The 22,088-nt window shown below is 55.8% G+C and overlaps 2 protein-coding genes across 2 annotated transcripts in view; one reads left to right on the top strand and one right to left on the bottom strand.

The window, feature by feature from the left end:
• The window catches only part of LOC137149438 (IgGFc-binding protein-like), a 185,650-nt gene that overhangs the window by 133,737 nt on the left and 29,825 nt on the right, over positions 1 to 22,088 (bottom strand). The gene's annotated exons all lie outside the window — the stretch shown is intronic.
• On the top strand, positions 1,279 to 20,842 carry LOC137149392 (IgGFc-binding protein-like). The gene is made up of 14 exons (XM_067542891.1): positions 1,279 to 1,382; positions 2,484 to 2,534; positions 3,537 to 4,769; positions 5,095 to 5,420; positions 6,125 to 6,701; positions 7,603 to 8,201; positions 9,638 to 10,157; positions 10,748 to 11,316; positions 11,837 to 12,368; positions 14,379 to 14,578; positions 15,302 to 15,437; positions 16,002 to 16,330; positions 18,194 to 18,758; positions 20,732 to 20,842. Exons 1-14 carry the CDS (start codon positions 1,292 to 1,294, stop codon positions 20,776 to 20,778), a joined length of 5,775 nt encoding a protein of 1,924 aa, XP_067398992.1. The 5' UTR covers positions 1,279 to 1,291; the 3' UTR covers positions 20,779 to 20,842.

The raw sequence follows: 22,088 nt of genomic DNA, 5'->3' as shown, positions 1-22,088 counted from the left end.
TAGACTGAGACAAACAACTGGCGTCCCACCTTAGTTTCATGACATCTGCTACTTTGCTCCTGGGTGTCTCGGGCAAAGCATCCCTGTCTGTCACTTCTGTCAAACCCTCTTATCTGGTGTCAGGTCAGGATGCACCGGCTAATCCTTGGCAGCGTGTTCACACACGTCCCCGGCACCGGTTGCTTCTCAGGGGTGCCCGTGTTCTAGCCACACTCGCAGTCCCTTCGCCAAGGCCGTGCATCGGGCGGGGAACTTGTAAGCAGCTGCTTTAACCCAGGGCCTGACTTTGGTTCCCAGCCTCTGGTTCAGGCCTCAGGATTTGCCCCGTGCTCCAGCCCCGCGCTCTCTGACACTGGGCACCGCCCCTCAGGGGAGATGGGGACAAACTGGAGCGAGTCCAGAGGAGGGCGACAAAAACGCTCAAAGTGCATAGCAGCCTGCAGCCCAGAGGGAAACTGAGGCAGGCCAGGGACTCGTAAAAAAATATTGCCCAAATTCCCCCCCAAATGTATAACTAACTGGACAGCAATAACCCGACACCCCCCACGCCCTGTCCAGTGAGGAAAGGGTAAGGACACCGGGCATGTTTAGTCCAGTCAGAGCAGGGGTCTTTAAGCTGTGTTGTGCGGACCCCTGGGGGACGGTAGGCTATGCCTCAGATTTCCAAAGGGGTCTGCGTCTCCATTTGAAACGTTTTAGGGGTCCGCAAATGAGAAAAGGCTGAAAACCACTGGTCTGGAGAAAAGAAGACCGAGAGGGGACTTGGTAACAGGCTTGTGTTTAGGGCTGTTATAAAGAAGACAGGGCTCGGTTGTTCTCCATGCCCACTGCAGATAAGACAAGCGGTAATGGGCTTAATCTGCAACAAGGGCGATTTAAGGTAGATATGAGGAAAAACTTCCTACTTCAGGGGAGTTCAGCCCTGACCAGGCGTCCAAGGGAGTTCTTGGGATCCCCGTCACTGGAGGTTTTCAAGAGCAGGTTGGACAAACCCCTGTCAGGGAGGATCTGGGGTTACTTGACCCTGCCTCAGCACAGGGGGCTGGGTTTTAAGACCCGTCAAGCCCCCTTCCAGCCCTGTATGCCGATGCTGGTGACCAGACCTGCTCCAGTCACGGAATCAGCCGTGGGCTGTGTTAGCCGTAAGGGCCTGCAGCTGGCACCTGTTTGGTTTTGGGCTTCCCAGCTTCACCTTGCACCCGTCAGGATTCGGCCAATCAGGCCAGCGTTTGGAAAGGGTTAAATAGCCGGGCAGGCCTCACTAGCTTCATGGCCCAGGCTTGCTCTAGCAATGGAGGGGGGAAGGCAGGAGCAGCTCCCTGGGGCTTGGCTAACCACCGGCTCTGGTCTGGGGCAGCCCTGGGTTTTTCCAGCTTGTGCAGGTAAATGGGGGGTGGGAGGAGAGAGACTGGGGGATGTTGATGGCTCTGTTCTGGGCTAGCCCTGGGGGGAGGGGACAAGTACTAGGCTAATCTTGCTAATTCTGATGTCTGCCCCCTTCTCCCCATGGCCAGTCAGAGGCTCAGTGCTCTGAAGTGTCCCTCAGGAGTAGGGAGGAGATGTTACCTCCAGGCCGGAGCCCAGCTTCCCTCTAATGGGCTTCCTCTGCTGACCTGGATGTAATGTGGGAATAACAGGCCCTGGTTCTTCATCCATTGATCTCCAAGGGCCTTACAGAGAGGAAGCTAGTGTGGGGGAGGGGAAACTGAGGCACTGGGAGAGGGGATTTCCTCAGGATCACTCTGGAGTTCCAGCTGCAGGCCAGCATACCTTTAAATAGCTGGTGAGCTGTCTAGTGGGGCTCACCAGCTTCTCTGAGGGGCAGACTGGGGGGGTCTGCTTAGCTAGGCCTGGTGCATGGTGGGGGCTCGTAGCTGTGGTTACTCTGGGCCCCGGAAGTGGCTTCTTACAGGGTGAGGTGTGACAGCCTGTGCCCAAAAGTGCCTGAACTGAGGGGCCTTGTTCTCTTCTGGCAGGGCTGCTGTGGGTGGGGGAAGAGGGGATGGTGACACCAGAGCCCCCAAAATAGTCAGTAAATAAAGTGACATAGGGAAGGGTGGGGCCCTGCACCAGTGACTATGATGTATTGGGGGGCCCTCAAACATCCCTCCCTGGGCTTGTTTTTTGCCTGCCTAATTTCAGACTTTAATGGGTTCTGATTTTTTTTTTCCTCTTCTGAAGCAGTTGCTCAAAACCACTAGCCATGCCTGGAAACGCAGGCCCAGCCCTGCACAGAAGGAGAGCTGGCCCAGTGGCCGGGGCAGTGGCTGAAGATTAGGCAGCCCTGCTCTGCCACTGACTTCCTGGGCAAATCAGTCTGCCTCAGTTTCCCATCCGTAGAAGGGTGTTAATAGCACTATCCTGCCTCCCAGGGGGTCTTGTGGGAACAAATGCACTCAAGAAGGTGGGGGTGGGGTGGCATAGACAGACACACAGTTAGCTGTTGGTCCTGATGGATTTAATGATCTTCTGCTGTGTTTCAGCTGTGCCAGCCAAAAGACACTTACTGTGGCTTATCCTGGCCCTGCTATTGGGTGAGTAAAGGGTCTGAAACTGATCCACTATTCATGCTAATGAATGTGCTTGTGCATCTGCTGCCCTCTCCAGGACAAGCCTGGGACTGCTCAGCTGTGTCATGGTCACTATAGTGTAACCTCATGTGGTGAGTCTTCTCTAAGCAATCCAGGCCCTGCTGCTGAGTGGCAATAGGGTTGTAACCATGGTAAGATCTTGAGCATGTGGATTTGTGCAGCTACAGTCTGAGCTGCTTAAAAACCCTGGAAAGGGGCAGTGACTTATCCATGGTCACCAGCAGAACTGAGCAGAGAACCCAGATGTCCTGATTCTCAGCCCTATTCACTGGGCCACACTGCCTCCCCTTTGCTAACGGAGCATATTTGCAAAAGGCTACATGCCACCCCTTTGTTGGCTGGTCCTGAGGATAAGTGTCTACTACTGTTGCTGGCTGGTGGAGTTCATCCCTCATCTCAAGTGACAGAGGTGCAGGTTGTGGCTGTTAAGGCCCTGGGTTGACACTAGAGTGCCGTGAAGAGATTTGTATTGTTTGGGAACCAAACTGAGATCCAGGTTGAGTCAAACCAAATCAACTTGGAATTAAACAAAAAACCCACCTCCAATTCACTTTGGATTGGCCAAAACATTTAGTTTGGTTTGAAACAACTTTTGAGTTTGAAATTTCCATTTGACCAGTGTTTGGTTTGGTGGGTTTTTTTGGGGGTGGCATGTTGCATCCTCTTTTTTTGGCTTTAAAAATTGACTAAATTTGAAAGTAAATGGGACACTTTTCCTCATTTGGGAAGGAAAAAGATCAGTTTTCATAGTCCAATTTGAGCCAAACCTGCCGATCTCAGAATGCTTTTTGACCATCTGTTTGAGGAAACTTCATAGCAAAACCTTGTCAGTGACCCATGTTCTGGCCACATTATCCGGCTCTAGTCTCTCCTGCTATCCCACTGTATAGGGAAGGGAGGAAATCAAATCGCTCCTGTAATGGATCCGATTCATCTCCCTTCCAGGTCCTTGCTCGGCAGACCCACTGGGCCAGGAGTTTGTCACTGTTTTCATGCAGAACTTTGTTTCTTCCTATGGCTTGCCCAACCTGGAGTTGCATATTGCCAGCTACTCACCTAACACCACGGTGGATGTCACGGTGAGTCGGTCCTCCTTCCACAGTCGGCTGCTGCTCCAGCCTGGGGAACCAGTCTCTGTCCAGCTTCCTTCCTACACAGAGATGCTACGCAGCTCCAGGACCAATCATACGGTTCTGGTGGTGGCGGATAAGGAAGTCTTGGTGGTAGCCTTCAACGATAAGCTCTACACAACGGCTGCCTCTGTTCTCTACCCAGTACGGGAGTGGGGCCGGGAGTACTACATCTTTACCCCATCTGGGGAGCCAGATGTCGCATTCAAGGAGTTTGCCATCGTCAACCACGGCCAACGCAACTTGGTGGATGTCTACTTGAAAGGCTCGGTGATATTTGAGAACTTCCGGTACCGGGCCAGGAGCAGGCTCCGTCTCTCCCTGGGGGAGCGATCTGCTGTGCAGCTCCAAAGTAAGGACGACCTCTCGGGCAGCCGCGTGGTAGCAGAGAGACCCGTGGCCGTCTTCTCCGGCAACACGTGTGCCCGGCGGAACAGCCAGTGCAACCACGTCTTCCAGCAGCTGCTCCCAGTGCCCCGCTGGGGCAGCTCTTTCCTGGTCCCACCCCTGCCCTTCCAACCCGGTCACGACTTGGTGTACATCACCGCAGCGCAGCAAGTGGAGGTCGCTGTCCACAGGGGGGCCCACGTCCAGCTGGTGAACATGACCAGAGGGCAGGTGCTAGAACAGTGGGTTGGGGAGTCTCAGGGACTGTACATCTCCAGCACAGCAGCTGTCCAGGTGATCTTCTTTAGTACCGGGGGCAGGCTGATGGACAATCTCTCCTTTGACCCATTCCTCCTCAACATACCGGCAGCTGGGAGCTACTGCACATCCTACCTGGCCATCTCCCACCCCTCCTTCACCAGCTACGTCCTCCTCGTCACACCCACCTCTGCTGTCTCCGAGCTGTCCTTCAATGGCAAAGAGATGCCCCCACTCGACTGGCAGGGCATTGCCAACACCAGCTTCACCTGGGCTGCGATGGCGCTGCCACCAGACTCGGGTTACAACGTCCTGGCTCATCCCCACGCCCCCTTCGGGCTGCTCAGCGTGGGGATCTCTCACATGAATGGCTACGGCTCCCCAGCGGTGTGTCTCGACAAAGGTGGGTCATTGGTGGGTCTGCAGTGGGCTTGGGGAAGTGATGAAAGTCGGGGTGGGGACAGCTGGATCTATTCTGGACCTGGGGCAAAGCCATTCTTCTCCAGATGGCTTGATATCCCCCACTTCCTACAGCATGGGGCAGAGGAGACCATCTCATGGCTTCCTAGGGCTTAACTCCTCAAACGCCCAAGAATTCTGCCCATCCTGGGCATAGAACCCAGGAGTCCTGGCTCTAACCACTAGGCCACATTGCCTCTGTCCAGCACACTGAGGGATCCCGCCTCAGCATGGGCTACTGTCCCTCCACCTTCTTCTCTTCCCGCTAGTCTTAGGGCCCTGTAGCTCCATGCACTGCAGACCAGCGGAGAGATGCAAGGTGACCGGTGGTGCTGCATTCTGTTATGCAGCCTCCAGCAGAACTTGCTGGGTCTCCAGCCGCTCCCACTACCGCACGTTTGATGGGCAGAGCTACGAGTTCCCAGGAGGCTGCACCGTCATTTTGGTCCAGACAGATGGACTCGGCCAGAGGCTGCCTGCTTTCACCGTGACCGCCCAGAAGGGCTCGGCTGGCCTGGATTCCCTGGTGGTGCTGGAACTGCCTGATGACGAACTCGTGGTTGGGCTAATGGGGTCAGATGCCAGCCATGCCTGGGTGAGTTCTCCAGGGGCGTATGGGGCCTGTGGCTCTGCTATGGGGGGAGGGGGTGATGCTGACTCTTGGGCTGGGCTTGGCTAAGGTTTTTAGATTTTTTTTTTTTTTTTTTTTTTTTTTTTTGGGAAGGGGTGGGGAGGGAATTCCAGCCAACTTTAGGTTCTGCCGGGTTGGGGTGCTCTCCCCTTACTATCCGTGCTGACCCCATGTGGTGCTAGGGTGTGCTGGGGGGCGCGGGGGGGGGGGCTCAGCGTGGAGTGTTGTCCCTTGAGTGCAGTCCCCATTGTGCCCCTAGGGGATGCTGTGCTGCTAAAAAACCCATCCAATGGTGATCTTTGAAGGTAGCACCACCTGTGAGCAGGTGCAGGGGGGAGGAGGCGTCTCTGCAAGAGCTCAGGTCCCCTTCTGGCCTAACGGGGTTTGAGCGTTGCACTCGTGCGATGGGAGGGCCAGAGAGCTGAGCAGGCCCAGCCGCCGTCTTGGAGGAAAGAAATACCCAGCCGCTTGGGTTCCCAAGAGGTGCATTGGTGGCCTTAATTGCCTGGCCTCCTCTACTGCAAAATGTCTGTGTCCCATGCCTCCCTGGGCACTCACAGCTGGGGTCAGTTGACACTCGGGCAGCTCAGGTGCCAGAGTAGCCCCAGTTCCAGAGCTGCTGATCCCCCCATGACACCCCCTCACAGCTTGGCTTTCGCTGCCTTTAGGTCAACCATCAGCGCCGGCCCCTGCCTGCCTCCATGGGAGGAGGGAAGGTCCGCATCTCCCAGCACGGAGTGTCCAGCGTTATCAAGACCAGCTTTGGCTTGCGGCTCTCCTTCAGCCAGCCGCCCCACATCACCGTTGTCATCCCCGGCAGCTACCAGGGGCTGGTCCAGGGGCTGTGTGGGAATAGCAATGGCAATGCCAGTGATGATCTGGTCATGCCCGGGGGCGCTCAGGCTCCGGATTCTGCCGCCTTTGGTAATGCCTGGAGGGTCCCCGGCCCAGATGAGCGGCCCTGCTGGAGCAAATGCCCGGGGCGGTGCCGTCGCTGCCTTTCTGCCAACGTCACGGCACTGTACGGAAGCCAGGAACTGTGCGGCATGGTCAGAGCTCCGGGGGGACCCTTCAGCCCCTGCCATCTAGTGGTTCCCCCCCAGGACTTCTATGAAAGCTGCCTGTCCGACCTGTGCATGAGTGGGGGAGCCCGGCGGTCCCTGTGCCTGGCTCTGGCGGCCTACGCGGCTGTATGCCAGGCTGAGGGGATCACCCTGGATGGCTGGCGGGAGGTGTCGAGCTGCAGTGAGTATCCCAAGTGCATAGGGATGTGCTCTAAGCAAGCAGCTGGCGGTGTGCTACCCTCCCATAGCACCTGCTGCCCGGGAGTCGCTGAGCCTGCCAGCTGCCCCATCAAAGTGCAAAGAACCCAGGAGTCCTGGATCAACTGCTGGACCAGTCCCCCTCCCAGCTCCTGGATTAGAAACCAGGAGTCCTGGCTCCCAGCACCCCCTGCTCCAACCACTAGATCCCACTCCCCTTCCAGATCAGGAAACCGAACCCTGGATCCTGGCTCCCAGCTACTTTCTCTCAAGCAGTAAGGGCTGGTGTCCTGTCTGTCTCCACTGGGATGCAAAACTGGTATCTCTTAAGGGCTGATTAAACCCAGCTGCCTCTTGTCTGATGTGAAATTAAATCTGTGGGAGTGTGGAATTGCTTACAGCTGGGGGGCTGGGAGCCAGGACTCCTGGGTTCCATCTCCACTTCCCATCTGCTGTGTGGCCACAGGCTAACCAGATCCCCTCTGCCACATGGGGGTGGCCAGGCTGCCTGCTAGCCAAGAGCAGGTTGACATGGGGCAGCTTCATTGTAGGTCTAGACTGAGGGCAACTTCCCTCCTAGCTGAGGTGGTGGGTCTCTGCCATCGGAGCAGGAGCTATTATCGGGTGAGTCTCTCCCAAAGCTCAGCTGACCCACATAAGTAGCCTGGTGTCCCATGTGGGTCTGACAATGGATAGGCCATTGCATAGGCCTGCCCTGGGGTGACCTGCACAAATACCCTATGAAGGGGCTGGAGCCATGGTGGGGGGCCTGGAGAATCAGTGGGTTACACGAACCCTCCTGGCTGCTTGAGGAATGGAAAAAGTCTGTGCTAACGCACTAGCAACTGCTGGGTCTTGCCTCTTTTTTTTCCCCCTTGTTTCAGCGCTCCAGTGCCCCCCACACAGCCGCCTCCAGACCTGTGCCTCTGCCTGCCCGGCAGCCTGCTCCGATCTCGCTGCCCCCGACAAGTGTCCTGCCCCCTGCCACGAGACCTGCGTCTGCCTGAACGGCTTCCTCCAGCGTGCTGCGGCCTGCATCCCTCGGGGGGAATGTGGCTGTGCCCTGGAGGGACGTTATCCGGCGGCAGGGAAGATCTGGGGGGAGTCTTGCCTGAGTGTCTGCACCTGCCACGCAGCCACCGGGGAGGTGGTATGCCACAACACCAGCTGTGGGGCCCAGGAGAGTTGCCATCTGGTGGACGGGGCATGGGGCTGTCATCCTCTTCCTTATGCCTCTTGCCTGGCTTACGGGGACGCTCGCTACGTCCCTTTCAGCGGGGGCCGGTTTGAACACCAGGGCGGCTGCAGCTACCGGCTGGCGGGGTCCTGTTCTGAGGATGTCTTCTCTGGCACGGTCCCCTTCTACGTCCAAGTCCACACTCGCCCTGACCCGAGCCGGCTTGGCCCTGCCACCAAGTCTGTCGAGATTGGGGTGTATGATAAAGTGATCTCTCTCAGCCAGGAGCAGAGAGGGACAGTCCTGGTGAGTAGATGGAGCAGAGTTGGGCAGGAACTGGATTTTGTTGGGGGGGGAAATTGACTTGAGGGTGTTGGAAGAGAATGAAAACAACCTTCCTGTGCAACAAAATACCCAAAACCCCTCACTTGAGATGGATGAAAACATTCCCTGTTCAAATCCAAACCTCCAACTTCAACCTTTTATCCACTTTATACAAAAAATTGAATCTAATCTGAAAGTCAATAAAACCAAACCAACCAAAAATCCTAATTTTTGACTGAAAACCTGAAACTTTTTTGGCAACCTGATTTCACGAAGTCAAAAGTGTTCATTGGCATGTTCCCTGGAGAGAACCCATGTTTTGATGAGCTACTAGGAACAACTCCTCTCTAAGCTGAATGCCTGATCTCCTGTGTCTGCTAGACTTGCAACTCACCCAGTTCCTACAGAATCTCTGCCCGAATCTAGTTCTGAGATGCCCATAAACCTACTACTCATCTGGTGGTTCTCTTGGCCTTAATTTAGGCAAGAACACTGATCATCTGGCCTGACCTCTGTAATCCAAGCCAGTTTCTCTGTCATTCCTGCGTCTAGCTCACACCAAGTTCTTGGGCTGGAGCAGATCTTTGGCTCACCTGGCTTGTCAAAAACCCCATCTCTTATTGGCCCAACATCTGCTTGAGGGAAGAGACAAGCTTTTGAGCTTCAACACTTTTTTCATTTCTGGAGAAGGTAACTAGAGTGTCCAACCTAAATCCATGGTGGGCCAGAGTGGGTTCTATGGCCGGTTAAATATGTCCCACCATGGATTTCAGGTTGGACACTCTAGTTACCTTCTCCAGGTACCTGCTCTTTGATGTTCAAAAACTTGTCTCACCAACAGAAGTTGATCCAATAAAAAATTTCTCATCCACCTTGTCTGAAACCAAAGTTGAGAGACATCTTCACGTGATGGAGAAGATCTTTTCATTGGACCAACTGCTGCTAGTGAGACCAGCTTTTGAACTTGGTGATCAGGATGGCTTCCCCTGTAGGCAAAAATCTAAGATCTGCACCTTCATTTCCATTCTGTGAGGCTAGCTTCCAGCTCCATCCCCCTATCTGTGCAGGAAGCTGTCCCAGCATGCTGGGACATGCTGCTGTCTGCTATCAGCAAAGCATCATTCACATCTTGAGACATGCCCGGAATGGGAGACCCTTTCTCCTGCAGCTTCAAGATTTCAGATGTCTGAGGTTTTTTCACAGGCAGGAAATGCTAGAAAAGTGGCTTAAAGAGAACCAAAACAGGATTATTTTAAGACCCCTGGAGAGGTGCCCTGGTGGCTTAGTCCTAAACAAGAGTCCCACAACAAGCAGGAAAGGCATCTCAAACAGAGTTCCGCTACTCCCTGCAAAGGGCTCCAGCTAAACTCTGCTCCCCAAACCCTTGCAGCTAATTGTGTCCCTCCATCTCCTTCCAGGTGGATGGGTTATTGGTCCATCTTCCCTATTTCCTGAAGAACCAGCTCATGGTCTTCCGTAGCAGCTGGGATGTGCTGGTGAAGACAGACTCCGGGCTCACGGTAGCTTTTGACGGGGACGGCCGGCTCCGGCTCAGCCTCCCCACCACCCACGTCGCTGGGGTGTGCGGCCTGTGTGGCAACGTGCCTGGGGGCGGAGGAGCATCCCCAGGTGTTGGAGACGTGCAAAGCGCTGCCGTGGGATGCGGCCCTGCCGCGTGCAAGGGGAACTGCACCGCTTGCGCCAGGGCTCGGAGATACGGGGCCGTAGACCGCTGTGGCATGATGACGGCTGCGAACGGGCCCTTCAGGGGCTGCCACCGCACCGTAGACCCCAGCGGGTATTTCTGGGACTGCATCTCGGACCTCTGCGCCCACCAGGGGGATGAGACCGTCTTGTGCCGTGCTCTGGCTGCTTACACAGCTGCCTGTCAGGAAGCCCAAGCGTCCGTCGACCCGTGGAGAAACGGGAGCTTCTGCAGTAAGTGAGGAGGGCGGCAGGGTCTGGTGGGCATGAGGGGGGAGGGGCTGGGAGCCAGGACTCCTGGGTTCTGTTGCTAAGAAGTTAGCGGGTGGCCCAGGGGCTCCTGCCTACCTGGGAGCGTGAAAGGGGTGGGCTGGCTGCGGGAGAGGCTGGGAGCCAGACCTTCCCCCTCCATTACCTGGATCCTGATCCCGGCAGCCACCTCCCAGCTGTTGCCCAATGCATGGGAATGTGGCTGGATCAATGGCCAGCCCAGATCTGACTCTCCACCCCTGTTAGCGGGGGGTGGGGAGAATGTGCTCAAGTCTCTGTTCCTAGCATAATCCGGCTAGACTATTGTGGCTCTGCTTTGCGGACCCAACGATGGAGGGGTGAAGCCCTGGAGAGCTGCCAGCCCTTGGCAGGGACCCACAGATGTCATGCTGGAAGGGGGAGGCCCAGTGGCCATGGGGGGGGGGGGGGATCCTGTTCCCCACTGGGGGGAAATAGCTGCACCTGTAGCTCAGTGTCAAAGGCTCTGGGCTTGCACCCTGCCCATGGTGGGATGTCCAGAGGATTTCATCCAGCCCTCTGCCTCTCTCCCACAGGTCCCAGCTGCCCTCCAAACAGCCGCTATGAACCCTGTGCCCCGGCCTGCCCTGCCACCTGCTGCAACCGCTCCCTCCCGGGCCCCTGCCTGCTGCCGTGCCGGGAGGGCTGCCGATGCACCCCAGGCCACGTGCTCAGCGGGGACCGGTGTGTGCTCCCAGCAGGCTGCGGTTGCCTGCATCAAGAGATGTACTGGCCGCTGGGCAGCTCCTTCTACACAGAGGCCTGCCAGGAGAGGTGCACGTGCCAGGCCCCTGGGAGGGTGGAGTGCCAGCCCCACATCTGTGGGGCCCATGAGGCGTGCAGCATCCAGGGAGGGCGGCGAGGCTGCTTCCCTGCCCCCTTCGTGACCTGCTCAGCCTTCGGCAGCGGCCACCACATCTCCTTCGATGGGATGGCGCTCACCCTGCGGGGGAACTGCAGCCGTGTCCTGGCCGAGATGCCGGCAGCGGGGAACCTGACTGCTTTTTCTGTCTCCCTGCTGAGCGGGGAGAGCCAGGCAACCTGGCCGGAGATCAGGGTACCTGGCCATAGGCTCACCCTGTCCCGGGGCACCGCAGCCATCCAGGTTCGTGCAAAGCGTGTGGGCTCTGATACTGGCTCAAAGTGTGTGGGAGGCTGGGGGTCTGGACTCCTGGGTCCCACTCCCAGCTCCAGGCAGGGAGCATGGACTGATTATCCCAAGCTCCCTGGGAAATGCAGCCTGCTCACTGATTGGCCTCCTCAGAGGTTGAGTACTCTTGGGGCTGGGGGGGGGGGCGTTAACTCTGCTTTATTTAGGGGATTCCCCGATGTCCAATGCCAGCACTCCAAGGCTCCCCTGACAGCTGATGGAGCAAATAACTGGATGGTGGAAGGGACAGACTTGGCTAGCGAGGAGATGATCAGGGCCAAGGCAACCACAAGGACTTGGTGGCCCTTGTCTCTCTGTGGCTGCTCCAGCGGAGAACAGCTGCCCCCTGCTAGCTCAGTTGACAGGCCTGTGTCAAAGGCCACAGTTGCTTTGCTGATGACCTGGGGGTTGAGTCTCTCTAGCCCATGGTCTTGCTGACCCCAGCCACTGACCACGGGTGCCTATTCCTTCCCAGGTGGATGGGGTGTGGGGCTATTTGCCCCTGGATCTCAGTGGCTCGGTGCGTGTCTTCCTGCATGGCAGAATCCTTCGCCTGGAGACAGACTTTGGCCTCCAAGTTGCCTACGACGGGGCCTCCCTTGTAACTGTCAGCATCCCGGGACCTAACCAGAGGCACGTGGCCGGCCTCTGTGGCAACTACAATGGCTCCTCCAGTGACACCAGCACATTGCTGGATGGCTCCATCTCCCCCAATGCATCTGCCTTTGCAGACGTGGGACCAGGTTGCTACGTGGAAGGGGAGCTCCAGTGGCCGCCGTGCACCGGCAACGAAAGCCAGCCTTGCAGACTCCTGATAGCCAAGGATGGCCCGTTCGCCAGTTGCCATGCCACCGTCAAACCCCTGCCCTATGTCAATGCCTGCCTCTCCGACGCCTGCTCAGGGAACTGCAGCTCCACCGTACATTGCGGTGCGCTGTCGAGTTACGCAGCCATGTGCCAAGCCGCTGGAGTCACACTGGAGCATTGGAGGGACCTGGCTTCCTGCCGTAAGTTCCACTTCCCTAGAATAAGGGGCGTGGCGGGTGCCCAAAGGGGAATGCGTTAGTGGATCTCTTCCTAGGCTGGATCAGAACCAGCACTCTAGGAGAGAGGGAGTCGGGGATACCACTCACCAGGATAGGTGGTGAGTGTCTTCCTCCAGACAAGGACTAAAGGCAGGTTCTACCCCCTGACTTACCCAGCAATGTAATTCCAGGGTCTAAACTCTTGCTCAAGACCTTCAGTCTAACCCCCTCCATCCACACACCACTATGGTAGCCCAGGACCCCATGGGGTGGCAGCTCTGAGCTGGAGTCAAGCTGGGATCTGGGGTTCAAGCCCTACCGCTTGGCAGTGTAGACACGGCCTCTGAGGATAGTCTAGACAAGACGTAAACGTTCCAAACGCCCACTGACTTAGGCCATGCCTATGGGTCTGCAGCGTAGACCAGACCTTCCCAGTATAACCGTCACTGGGACGAGGGGTAAAAAAGCCACACCCCGGAGGGATGTAGGATACCAACCTAACCCCACTCCCCGTGCAGACAGCGAGCGCTTCTCCTGTCGACCTAGCTACTGCCTCTCCGGGAATCTGATTACCCACGCTGATGGGGGAACACTCTTCCGTCAGCGTAAACGCTGCCTCGGTGCCGTGTGACGTGTAGATGTGCCCTAGGTGACAAGCTGCTTCAGGCATGGCTGTCAGGCGTGATCCCTGACCATAGTGAGATAGGAAGCAGCCACTCGTGTAATGCAGTTGTACCAGCAATGCTGCGCTCTGAGGCCTTCTCTACGCTAGCATGTATGCCGGCAAAACTTCTGTTGCTGTGGGGAAGGCGGTTCGCACCCAGTGACAGTTTTTCACAGCATAAGTGCTAGCCTAGACAAGGCCTTACTGGGTGTGGGGGGTGTCTCCTTCTTGGAATCTAGCCATTCAGCTCTAAGACTTGATGCTACTTTGGTCTGGCCTACATTACAGAGCGAGGCTGAAACAAGGCCGCTTATGTCCACTTCTCTGTGGAAGTGTCGACAGTTAAACGTCTCTTCCTCCGAAGTAACGGGGCCAACTTAACTCCACCTCCCCAAGCAGCGTTGAGTCCAGGCCAATGTAGTTAGGATGTGGTGTCGGTGTAGACACAGTTGCTAAACCAACTGTACCGTCAGGGTGAGGAGTTGTGGGCTGGCACCTAAAGCCAGTCACAGTACAAGCACTCGTGATGAGGACCACGCTCCAACAACGCAAGGAGACAGGTGTAGACGTACACAAGTGAGGTAATTACTCTGGCCGCTGTCTGCCACCGCAAGTTAGGGCGACTTAATTTTGTAGTCTAGATGTGCCCGCAGAGCTGGTCCAACTTGTCTCACGTTGGGGCTGAGTGTTTAACTTTCAAAGTTTCCACCTTGAGGAAAACTGTCTCCTGTCAAATTGAACTCCAGTGACTTTTTTAAAACAAATCCCTCTTCTGTGAAGTTAGCTTTGAATTTTGATTCTACCTTCCCATGGAGGGTAGAAAACTGTCTTTTAGAGACTGATCTAGTGAAGATTTTGGTCTCTACTTCGGTGTAGAGAATCCTCCTGCCTTGGGCAGCGAAGCACAATGGCTGGAGGGGGGTGGGGGGGGCGTGTAACCTGGCTAGGGCTCTGGGATCCAGGAGACCTAAGTCCTAGCCCAACTCTGCCTCTGATTTTCCAGATAGTGCTGGACAGGTCTGGCACCTCTCTGCCTCAGTGTCCCCCATCTACAAAAGGTTGAACCCGTTGTACAAAGTGCTTTGAGATGTATGGCTGAACAGAGTTAGAGCTGGGTGCTTATGAATGCAGGTGCTAACAGTGTGGTTCAGTGGTTAGAGCTGAGTAGCAGGACTTCTGGGTTCTAGTCCCTCCCACAGCTGGGGGATGGGAGCTGGGGGCCTGGACTCCTGGGTTCTCTTCCCAGATGTGGGGGGGGGGTCCTGTGGCCAGAGCAGGTGAAGTCAGGATAGAGATGGAGACTGATGCTTCTGGCTTCCTCCACCTAGCCCTCCACTGCCCCGAGAACAGTCACTACACCCTGTGCATGGACCCGTGCTCTGCAGCCTGTCTGGCCAAGGAGGCTGGGCTCCCATGTCAGCGGGGCTGCATGGAAGGCTGCAAGTGCCACAAGGGCTACTACTGGGATGGCGCCACCTGCGTGAGGCCTGGAAGCTGCGGCTGCTACAGCAACGGCACCACCTACAAGGTAGGGAACCAAATGCGGTGCTGCCACCATGGGGCACAGAGGGGATTCGGAGGGAGCTGATGGCGCTCTTCATCCCATGGGAAAAGCCAATATCTCACCCAAATCAGGGTGAGGCTAAAAGCACCAGCCTCTTTAGAACTAGGCCGCTCCAGAACTACCAGGGGAACATCCGTGTTTGAGCTGGTTTTCATCTGTGGGCGCCTAATGGGAGACGTGGTGCAGCTGGTGGGATTGGGACTACATCTCCCATGAGGCACCGCAGCAGGTGCTGAAATGTCCCCTTCTGGGGACGTGGGACAAATCAACTTTTGATATGGGAAGTGGGGTGGAGGGAAAAACAGCCAATTAGACGGTCTACTAGACTGCCCATGTAGATATTTCTACTACCAATAGTTACCTGGAAAAACTCCAGAGAAGGAGGGAACAGAAAAGGGTAAACAGCAGAACCTCTCCTATAACGCGATGGCTGGGGAGGACCGTTTGGTGCAATCAGTCTGGCCACCTGTAATTGGCACAGAATTGGCAGGATGGCTGCAACACAAGGGATTGATGATGTGGTGACCCTGGAGGTTCCTTTCCTGTTCCGTGGGCTGGAAGTCTACCCTCAAAGTGCCCGTTTCCAAGCAAACATGGAAGTAGCCTGCCCCTAGGCCTCCATGGGGAATGTGTGGGGCGGTGTCCTTCGCGCGCTCATCGAGGACCAACCTGCCCACTCCTCGGCAGGCACGTTCAGTGGTGGTGAAGGACCACTGCCAGCAGAAGTGCACCTGCAGTCCGGCCAGAGAACTCGTCTGCCAAGCCAACGCCTGCACCGCACAGGAAAGCTGCGCTGTCAGAGAGGGTCTCGTGGGATGTTACGGTAATGAGCCGGGCTCCCTACTTTGCTGACTGAGGCATGTGTCCCGGGGAGGTCAGCAGGCCCAAAGGTTACAACTTCAGGGGCTTGTAGAACACCTGCCAATGGCAGAGGAGAGCAGGGGTGGCTGGGAGTCAGGACTCCTGGGTTCAATCCCTGGCTCTGGCCCATGAAGGGACTTTGAGTCTCAGCCTTACTGTGCCTCAGTTTACCCCCCACAACAGCTGATAGCTTGGGGGAGGAAAGGATGATGGACAAAGTGCTTCCATTTGAGCTCCTGGAAGAGATCATTGAGCTGTCCAGATTTCAGCTGCGTGAACCCTACTTCCCTCTGGCCTCAGTGCTGCTGTATGCGAAGTCTGCTAGAAAGGTTATTGCTAAAGTTCTGTGGGGCTCAGCTCTGATCCCGATCTTGAATGCTAGCCTCCGCTACCAGATCTCCCAATCTGGCTGCCCTTAAACATGCCAGGTCTTAGAACCTTTTGCTTCTAGCATCATCCTATGGGCACATCAGACCCCCTGGAGCTGCTAGGGTCAGGTCCATCTAACACACCCTCTTCCCCTCAGATCTCTGCCAGTCCATCACATGCCAGCCCAATGAGATGTGTCACGTGGAGGAGGGCCAGGTGGAGTGTGTGCCCCTCCCCACAGCCTCCTGCCTGGTCTGGGACCACCTGCACTACCGCACCTTTGATGGCTATGACTACGACTTCCATGGCACCTGTCTCTATACCATAGCGGAATACTGCGGTGAGGATGCCCAGCAGGTGCCCTTCACCATCCGTGCTCACAACAATCCTCCTGGAGACCCTGCTGTGACATCCACCCGCTGGGTCTACATTGGCGTCTATGGCTACAACATTTCTATGCACAAGCTGGAATACGGCAGGATCTGGGTAAGAACAGCCTGTAGGGTGGGGATGAACCTGCAGTGACCGCTTCCTCTGGGCTCCATCTCTGCAAAGGCATGTCTAATTGGCCTGTCCCTCTGATCCATCTCTTGGAGATCCCAGATGGGAACTCCTCCTCCTCCTCACCCCCACCCACCCCCCTCCCACACACACCAATTCATCCTCTCAGCTTTCACCTGTCTTTCAAGACTTAGACTGATTAAGGGTGTGGGGAAACTCCTCTGAGAACATGAAAATGATTAGGGTGCCTCACCTCTGGAAGCAAGCAAATGGCCTATATCTCTAGGATAGGAACAGGAAATCCAACTCCTGGCCTAGGAATAAGGGGATACTCAATAGATGTGAAAGGAGGCAAATTGAAAGGTGATCACAGGAAAATACACCTCACATGAAGGGAAACGGCAGCTCCCTGGCACAGGCTGTCCTTGAATGTGGCCAAGTTTTGGCTAGATGAGACTGCCTATATCCAGGGTTAATGCTTTCAAATTCTGGGAGTGGCTATAAAACAAAGCTGACTGTTTCACCAGAGATCTTTGTTTTCCAAAACTGTCAGATCAGCAATCTTTTCTGGCTACGTGACAGATATCCCATGATCGCTTCAACATCAGAACACTCTTTGGCAGTAAATTTACAATCATGTCTTGAATTGTAATTCAAAACAAGCCACTTTTAGTGAGATGAAATATTCCAGATCTTGGAAAATTTTGCCTCGGTCCCAAATGGGACCAAACTCTGAAATGTCCTGCAGGATGAAATTCCAAATTCTGACCAGGTGTCTTATTAAACTCCATGTTTCAAGGATTAAGTCAGGCTCTGGGCCTCATCTCCCCCCCCCCCCTCCTTATGGTGAGGGGGAGATCAGAATGAAATAGATGCTGTGGGCTTCTTGAGACTTCAAGCATCTATCTCTGGCAATGGCCATCAGTCAGTGGTGGTGGTTTCTACTCTAGCTTTCTAAGACACTATTATCTCTAGGAAAGCTATGGTAGAACAAATAAATCCAACCCCTCCTCTAGCTTCAAGACCTCCCACTTGGAAAGTGAAGTAGTGTGGAAAGGCTGGAGTCATGACTCCTGGGTTCCTTTTCCCTCTCCTAGAGTGGGAGAAGGAACCCAGATGTTAGTGGGGGTGGGCCTGGACTAAGTTTCTGGAACGAATTGTCCCGCATTTAGTGCTTCTGAGGAGAAACTCTGAATTTAAAAACATTGTGGGAAAAGGTCACTGAAGTACCACGTCTTCCAATCCAAACCCTGTGAAACAAATACCAAATCTTTCAGTGTCTCCACTTCGTGTGCACCATGCCTCCTTCCAACCCAACATGCCGGCTTCTCCAGGCCATAACCAAGTCCACAACATCCAACCCAAGCACCGAACAGTCTGGCAAATTCCTTACTTGGAAGCCCAGACTTTCAGAAGTGGCCACCAGTCTTGGGCACCAGAAGGATCTGAGGCCTCCAACCAAAATCTAGGGCAATCTCTGAGGTGCTGAGCACCCACTGAGCTGCCCAGCACTGGCGCACATGCCTCTGACCAAGGAGGTGTGACTGGGACTGAATCTTAACCCACCTTGGAGCATGGTTTATAAGTTGGGGGTTCCTCTATGGCCCAGCCACCGCTAGGGTGGGGGCAGAGTACCACTGGGGTGAGTCCCCCTGGGGGAGGTGTCTGGGCATCTCTGCCCACCTGATGTGCTTCTGGTGTGGGGCGCTCTTCTGAAAGCAGCATCTAGGTCCTCTCCACGAGCTAGTAGGCCAAGAACTTGGTCTGCCAGGCCCCAACCCCTGGCTTGGCCTGGAACATGGATACTTCAACGGCCCAGCTACAATACCTGCTCTTCTCGCCCTCCAGGTTAACAATGTCTCCAGCCCCCTGCCCGTCTCCCTTGGAGTTGGCAGGGGCTGGGTGTGGCAGAGTGGGCTGAGCGCCCTGCTGGAGACCGACTTTGGCCTGCGCGTGTCCTACGACTGGGGCTGGCGCTTGGTGGTCACCCTCCCCAGCACGTACGCCAACCGCACCTGCGGCCTGTGTGGGAATTTCAACGGCAACACGGCAGATGAGAGGATGGCCCCGGGCCACGCGCCGATGCAGTCCGACCTGGAGTGGGCAGCCAGCTGGTCGGTCCCCCTCGAGGGATCGTGCTGGCGTTCCCACCAAAGGCAGCGCTTGGGGTGTGGCCGTGGGCCCCTGGCACTGCGGCTGTACCACTCAGCGGCCTACTGCGGCCTGCTCAACTGGGAGCCCTTCCAGCCCTGCCACGCAGCCGTGGATCCAGAGAGCTTCTTCCAGCGCTGCATGGCGGATGTCTGCGTCTACACCGGTGCCAGGCGTGTCCTGTGCCAGGCCCTGGAGGCCTACGCAGCCACCTGTCGGTACCAAGGTATCATCCTGGACTGGAGAGCCACAGCTGGATGCGGTGAGTGACCGTCTTGGCTCTTGCTTACAGGATCTTGACCGGGGAGGGGGGCTGCCTCTCAGCCCCCTTAAGGCAATATTTTCCTCCATCCACTTCTGCTGGTGGGGCTCTGGCCTGGTGCAATAGCACCTAGAGTCTGGCCAACAGCTTACTATTGCTACTGGCTGAGGGAGTAACTAATCTGCCTGCCTTTCATACGGCCCTCCTGTTCCAGGGCTCTAATCCACACCTCCTTCTCTCCCCCTCCCCCCCAAGGCAATCAGTGTCTGTCCAGCCCCTAACAGCTTCCTGTCTGAAAACAGGATTGTCTAGGAGCAGGGGGGGGCATGGATCCCATTGAATGTGGGGGGTTGGAGAGAGCCGGGGGGGGCTAATGAGGGCTATTGAGGTCTCTGCCTGCGGAGTGGGAGGGTGGCAGCCCCGTTGGCTGTCTCCAGACTGGGGAAAGCCCTGGAGCGCAGATCATTGTGGGCAAAAGTGTGGTTTTTGTTTGTTTGTTTTTTTGGGGGGGGGGGGAACCTAGCAGGGCATGGCTGGGTGCTCTTAGTCACGGAGACGCTGGGAGGGATCCTCTCCTTGGGCCTCCTGCAGAACCTCACTGAGGGAGGCTTGCATCTGGGATCCCCTGAGGACAGGGGACAGCCCTCACCACTGCGATGACCTCCCTGGATGAGCTGTCACGGGGGGGTTTGAACTCCTGGGCCTAACACCATGAGAATCTAAGTCCGCAACTCGCAGGTGGTACTGATGGCCTCCGAAGGGTCCTGGACACCCTCTGGCCACTGGAGGGCAACCAGCTGCTGTGTGGTGGAGTCCGTGGCAGAGTCAGGACACACACCCTGGGGGGAGCAGCTGGCCGTGGGGAAGCACAGTCAAGGCGGAGATGTTGGCTAGGGAGGGGTGAGCCCAGAGCCCCCCTGAAGAGTGAGCAGCAGGCTGGGCCCTCGGTGGGGCGAGCTGGGGCAGCTGAGAAGAGGGAGCAGGGCTTACTGGGCCGCAGTGGAAGGTGCGTGGCTGTTCAGACGCCCCCTGAGGACCTTCGGGCATTGCTCCGATTCTTCCTCCTCAGGTTTAGCTTTGTGCTCTTCAGTCTCGCTAAAGAATGGGTGTGGGGAGGGGACCATGTCAGTTATGGGTCTTCCAGGGTGTCGGGTGTGAATAGGGGGAAGGGCAGGCCTGGGATCCTGGGGCTGGGCAAGGAGGGGGGGAGGTTGCTAGTGAGGTCATGGCAAGTAGATGGACCCCCCCCCTCTCCCCTGCACAGCTACTACAAGCTCTGTGGCCCAGGCTGCCCCCCCTCCCTCCCCCCCATCCCCTCAGGCCTGCCCCAGCCTCTCCTCCCTGCGGGGCTGCACCTCAGAAGTTCTGTGTTGGTGCTTCAGACTGGATGGGCCACGTTGGTCCCGCCTGGCCTTAAATCCCTGACGTGACTTTTTCCAGTGGCTGGTCCATAGAGCCAGCTGCAGGTGTTGCCCTCCGCTGTATAAATGCGAAGCACCTCAGTGCTGGCTTCCTCCCTGACCCCTGCAGACACGTGACCCTGTCTCTCAACTCCAGATTTACCCAAATACCAGCTGGTGTCTCATTCCCTTCTGTCATGCCCTCCACATCCGCTCTGAAAGGACATCACTATTCCTGCTAGCTCCTAATCCTCCCCTTGGGGGTAGGGTCTGGGGGGTTAGAGCAGGGGGTGCTGCAAGCCAGGACTCCTGGGTTCTCTTTAATTCTCTATGGGGGCTGCTAAGTGTGGAACTCCCCTTGAAATCTGGCTACATAACTACGCTCCTGAATGCGACCAAGTTGCACTGAGATGCGACTCCTGCCCCAAATCAGGGCGTAAGAGCTTCCTCTTGTAGGAGGGACTTCATTGACCGGCTGCGGCATCTCTTGAGAGAGGTCCCTTGTTCCAGCCACGAGTCAGACCTACATCTCTCCACTCATTCATGTTCCTCTCTGCTTTTTTTTTTTTCCAGCTGTGGAGGAATCCGAAATGGAGGATCCAGTCCAGATTGGGGGCTAGGAGTGGCAAACAAAGACACCATGTTGAAATGTAACCCAAATAAACTGAAATCTCTGGAACAGAATCTGGTACCTGGTGTGTGGGGTTTTTTTGTTTTTTTTTTTTTTTTTTTTGTTTGTTTTTTTTCCGGTGAATGATTTTTTTTTTTTTTTTTTTTTCCCCTGTAGGGGAACATGGAGTCTGGACCCCACCTCACACTATATCCATTGCTCTGGGGGCAGGCCTGAACCAGAAACACAGGGGCCTAGTCCTCAAAATGACAAGCTTTGCAGTGTTTGGGCCATGTTCACCGATTCTTCTTCCATTCCCTGTGCAGTGGCTGGGAGTAAAAGTTGAGTCTAAGTTGGGTGGCTGGGTTTAGGGTGTGGCTGGTGCTGGTGGCCTGGAATATGCACACAGGAGATCTAGTACCCCCCCCCCCCCTTCTGCCCTCTTAATTTCAGCCCACCCCACCTGCGGAAAGTTTAACAGGCAAGTTTGTCTCTAGTAGCGGGGAGGAAAAAGCCAAAGTTCTTTTCTCTAGGCCAGTAGCTTACAACCTGCTCTCCCCAGAGCAGCTGAGATTTCTAAAAGGGTCTGCAGATGAATCTCCCACACCCAGAAAGAATAGGGGAAGGCTAATTTCTCCCCACGTAGCCTGGCCTTGATGGAGCCCAATCCTCTGTCAAGGCCTCTCCTGTTTTCATTCGAGCTAGTGCAAGTCATGGATGTGACTTGTATTCAACTTGGGCCATTAGCACACTGAACTGCGTTGCTCCTTCTCTCATTCTCTTCTCCCCCCCCCCCTTAGGGATTCTGCCCTCCCATCTCCCCCTGGCAGGGGCTCTCTGGCTGTCCTTTCCCCATCTTTTCTGTTTTCAGCCTGTTATAATCTGGCGGAGGATGGGCTGTGATGGAAGGGGGCCTCCTTGTTTTACTCGGGGAGGTAAAACACCTTCAGTCAGATCTATTCTCTGCTCACTGCATGTGTCCTTTTGCTCCAATGTGAACCAAAATGGGGAGGGCTTCTGCTTGGGGGGTGCCATCGAGCAGTTCCTGAAGCTTAGCCCTTGATAAGATGTGGTTTTTAAGGCCTTCCTGTGCATGGCCAATGAAACACTGGGCCTTGCACCAAAAGAGATACAACCCCCCCCGCCCCCATTGCCTTCTAAAAACATCTGTCCCCTTCCTCATGCAAGATCTGTAGAGTGGACAGATTGAAGATTGTCTTAGTAGTGCCTGGCAGTGGTGTAGCGAAGGGTGGGCCTGAGTGAGTCATGGCCCCTCCACTTTGAAAGCAGGCCCACCCAATCAGACTTGAAACAATTGAT

This window comes from Emydura macquarii, unplaced genomic scaffold (assembly GCF_026122565.2).
Source record: "Emydura macquarii macquarii isolate MOO-44397 ecotype Brisbane River unplaced genomic scaffold, CSIRO-AGI_Emac_v2 contig_746, whole genome shotgun sequence".
NCBI classification, from domain to species: domain Eukaryota; kingdom Metazoa; phylum Chordata; order Testudines; family Chelidae; genus Emydura; species Emydura macquarii.
Note: the sequence above shows the minus strand (reverse complement) of the source record. Positions and strands in the feature narration are given on the sequence as shown.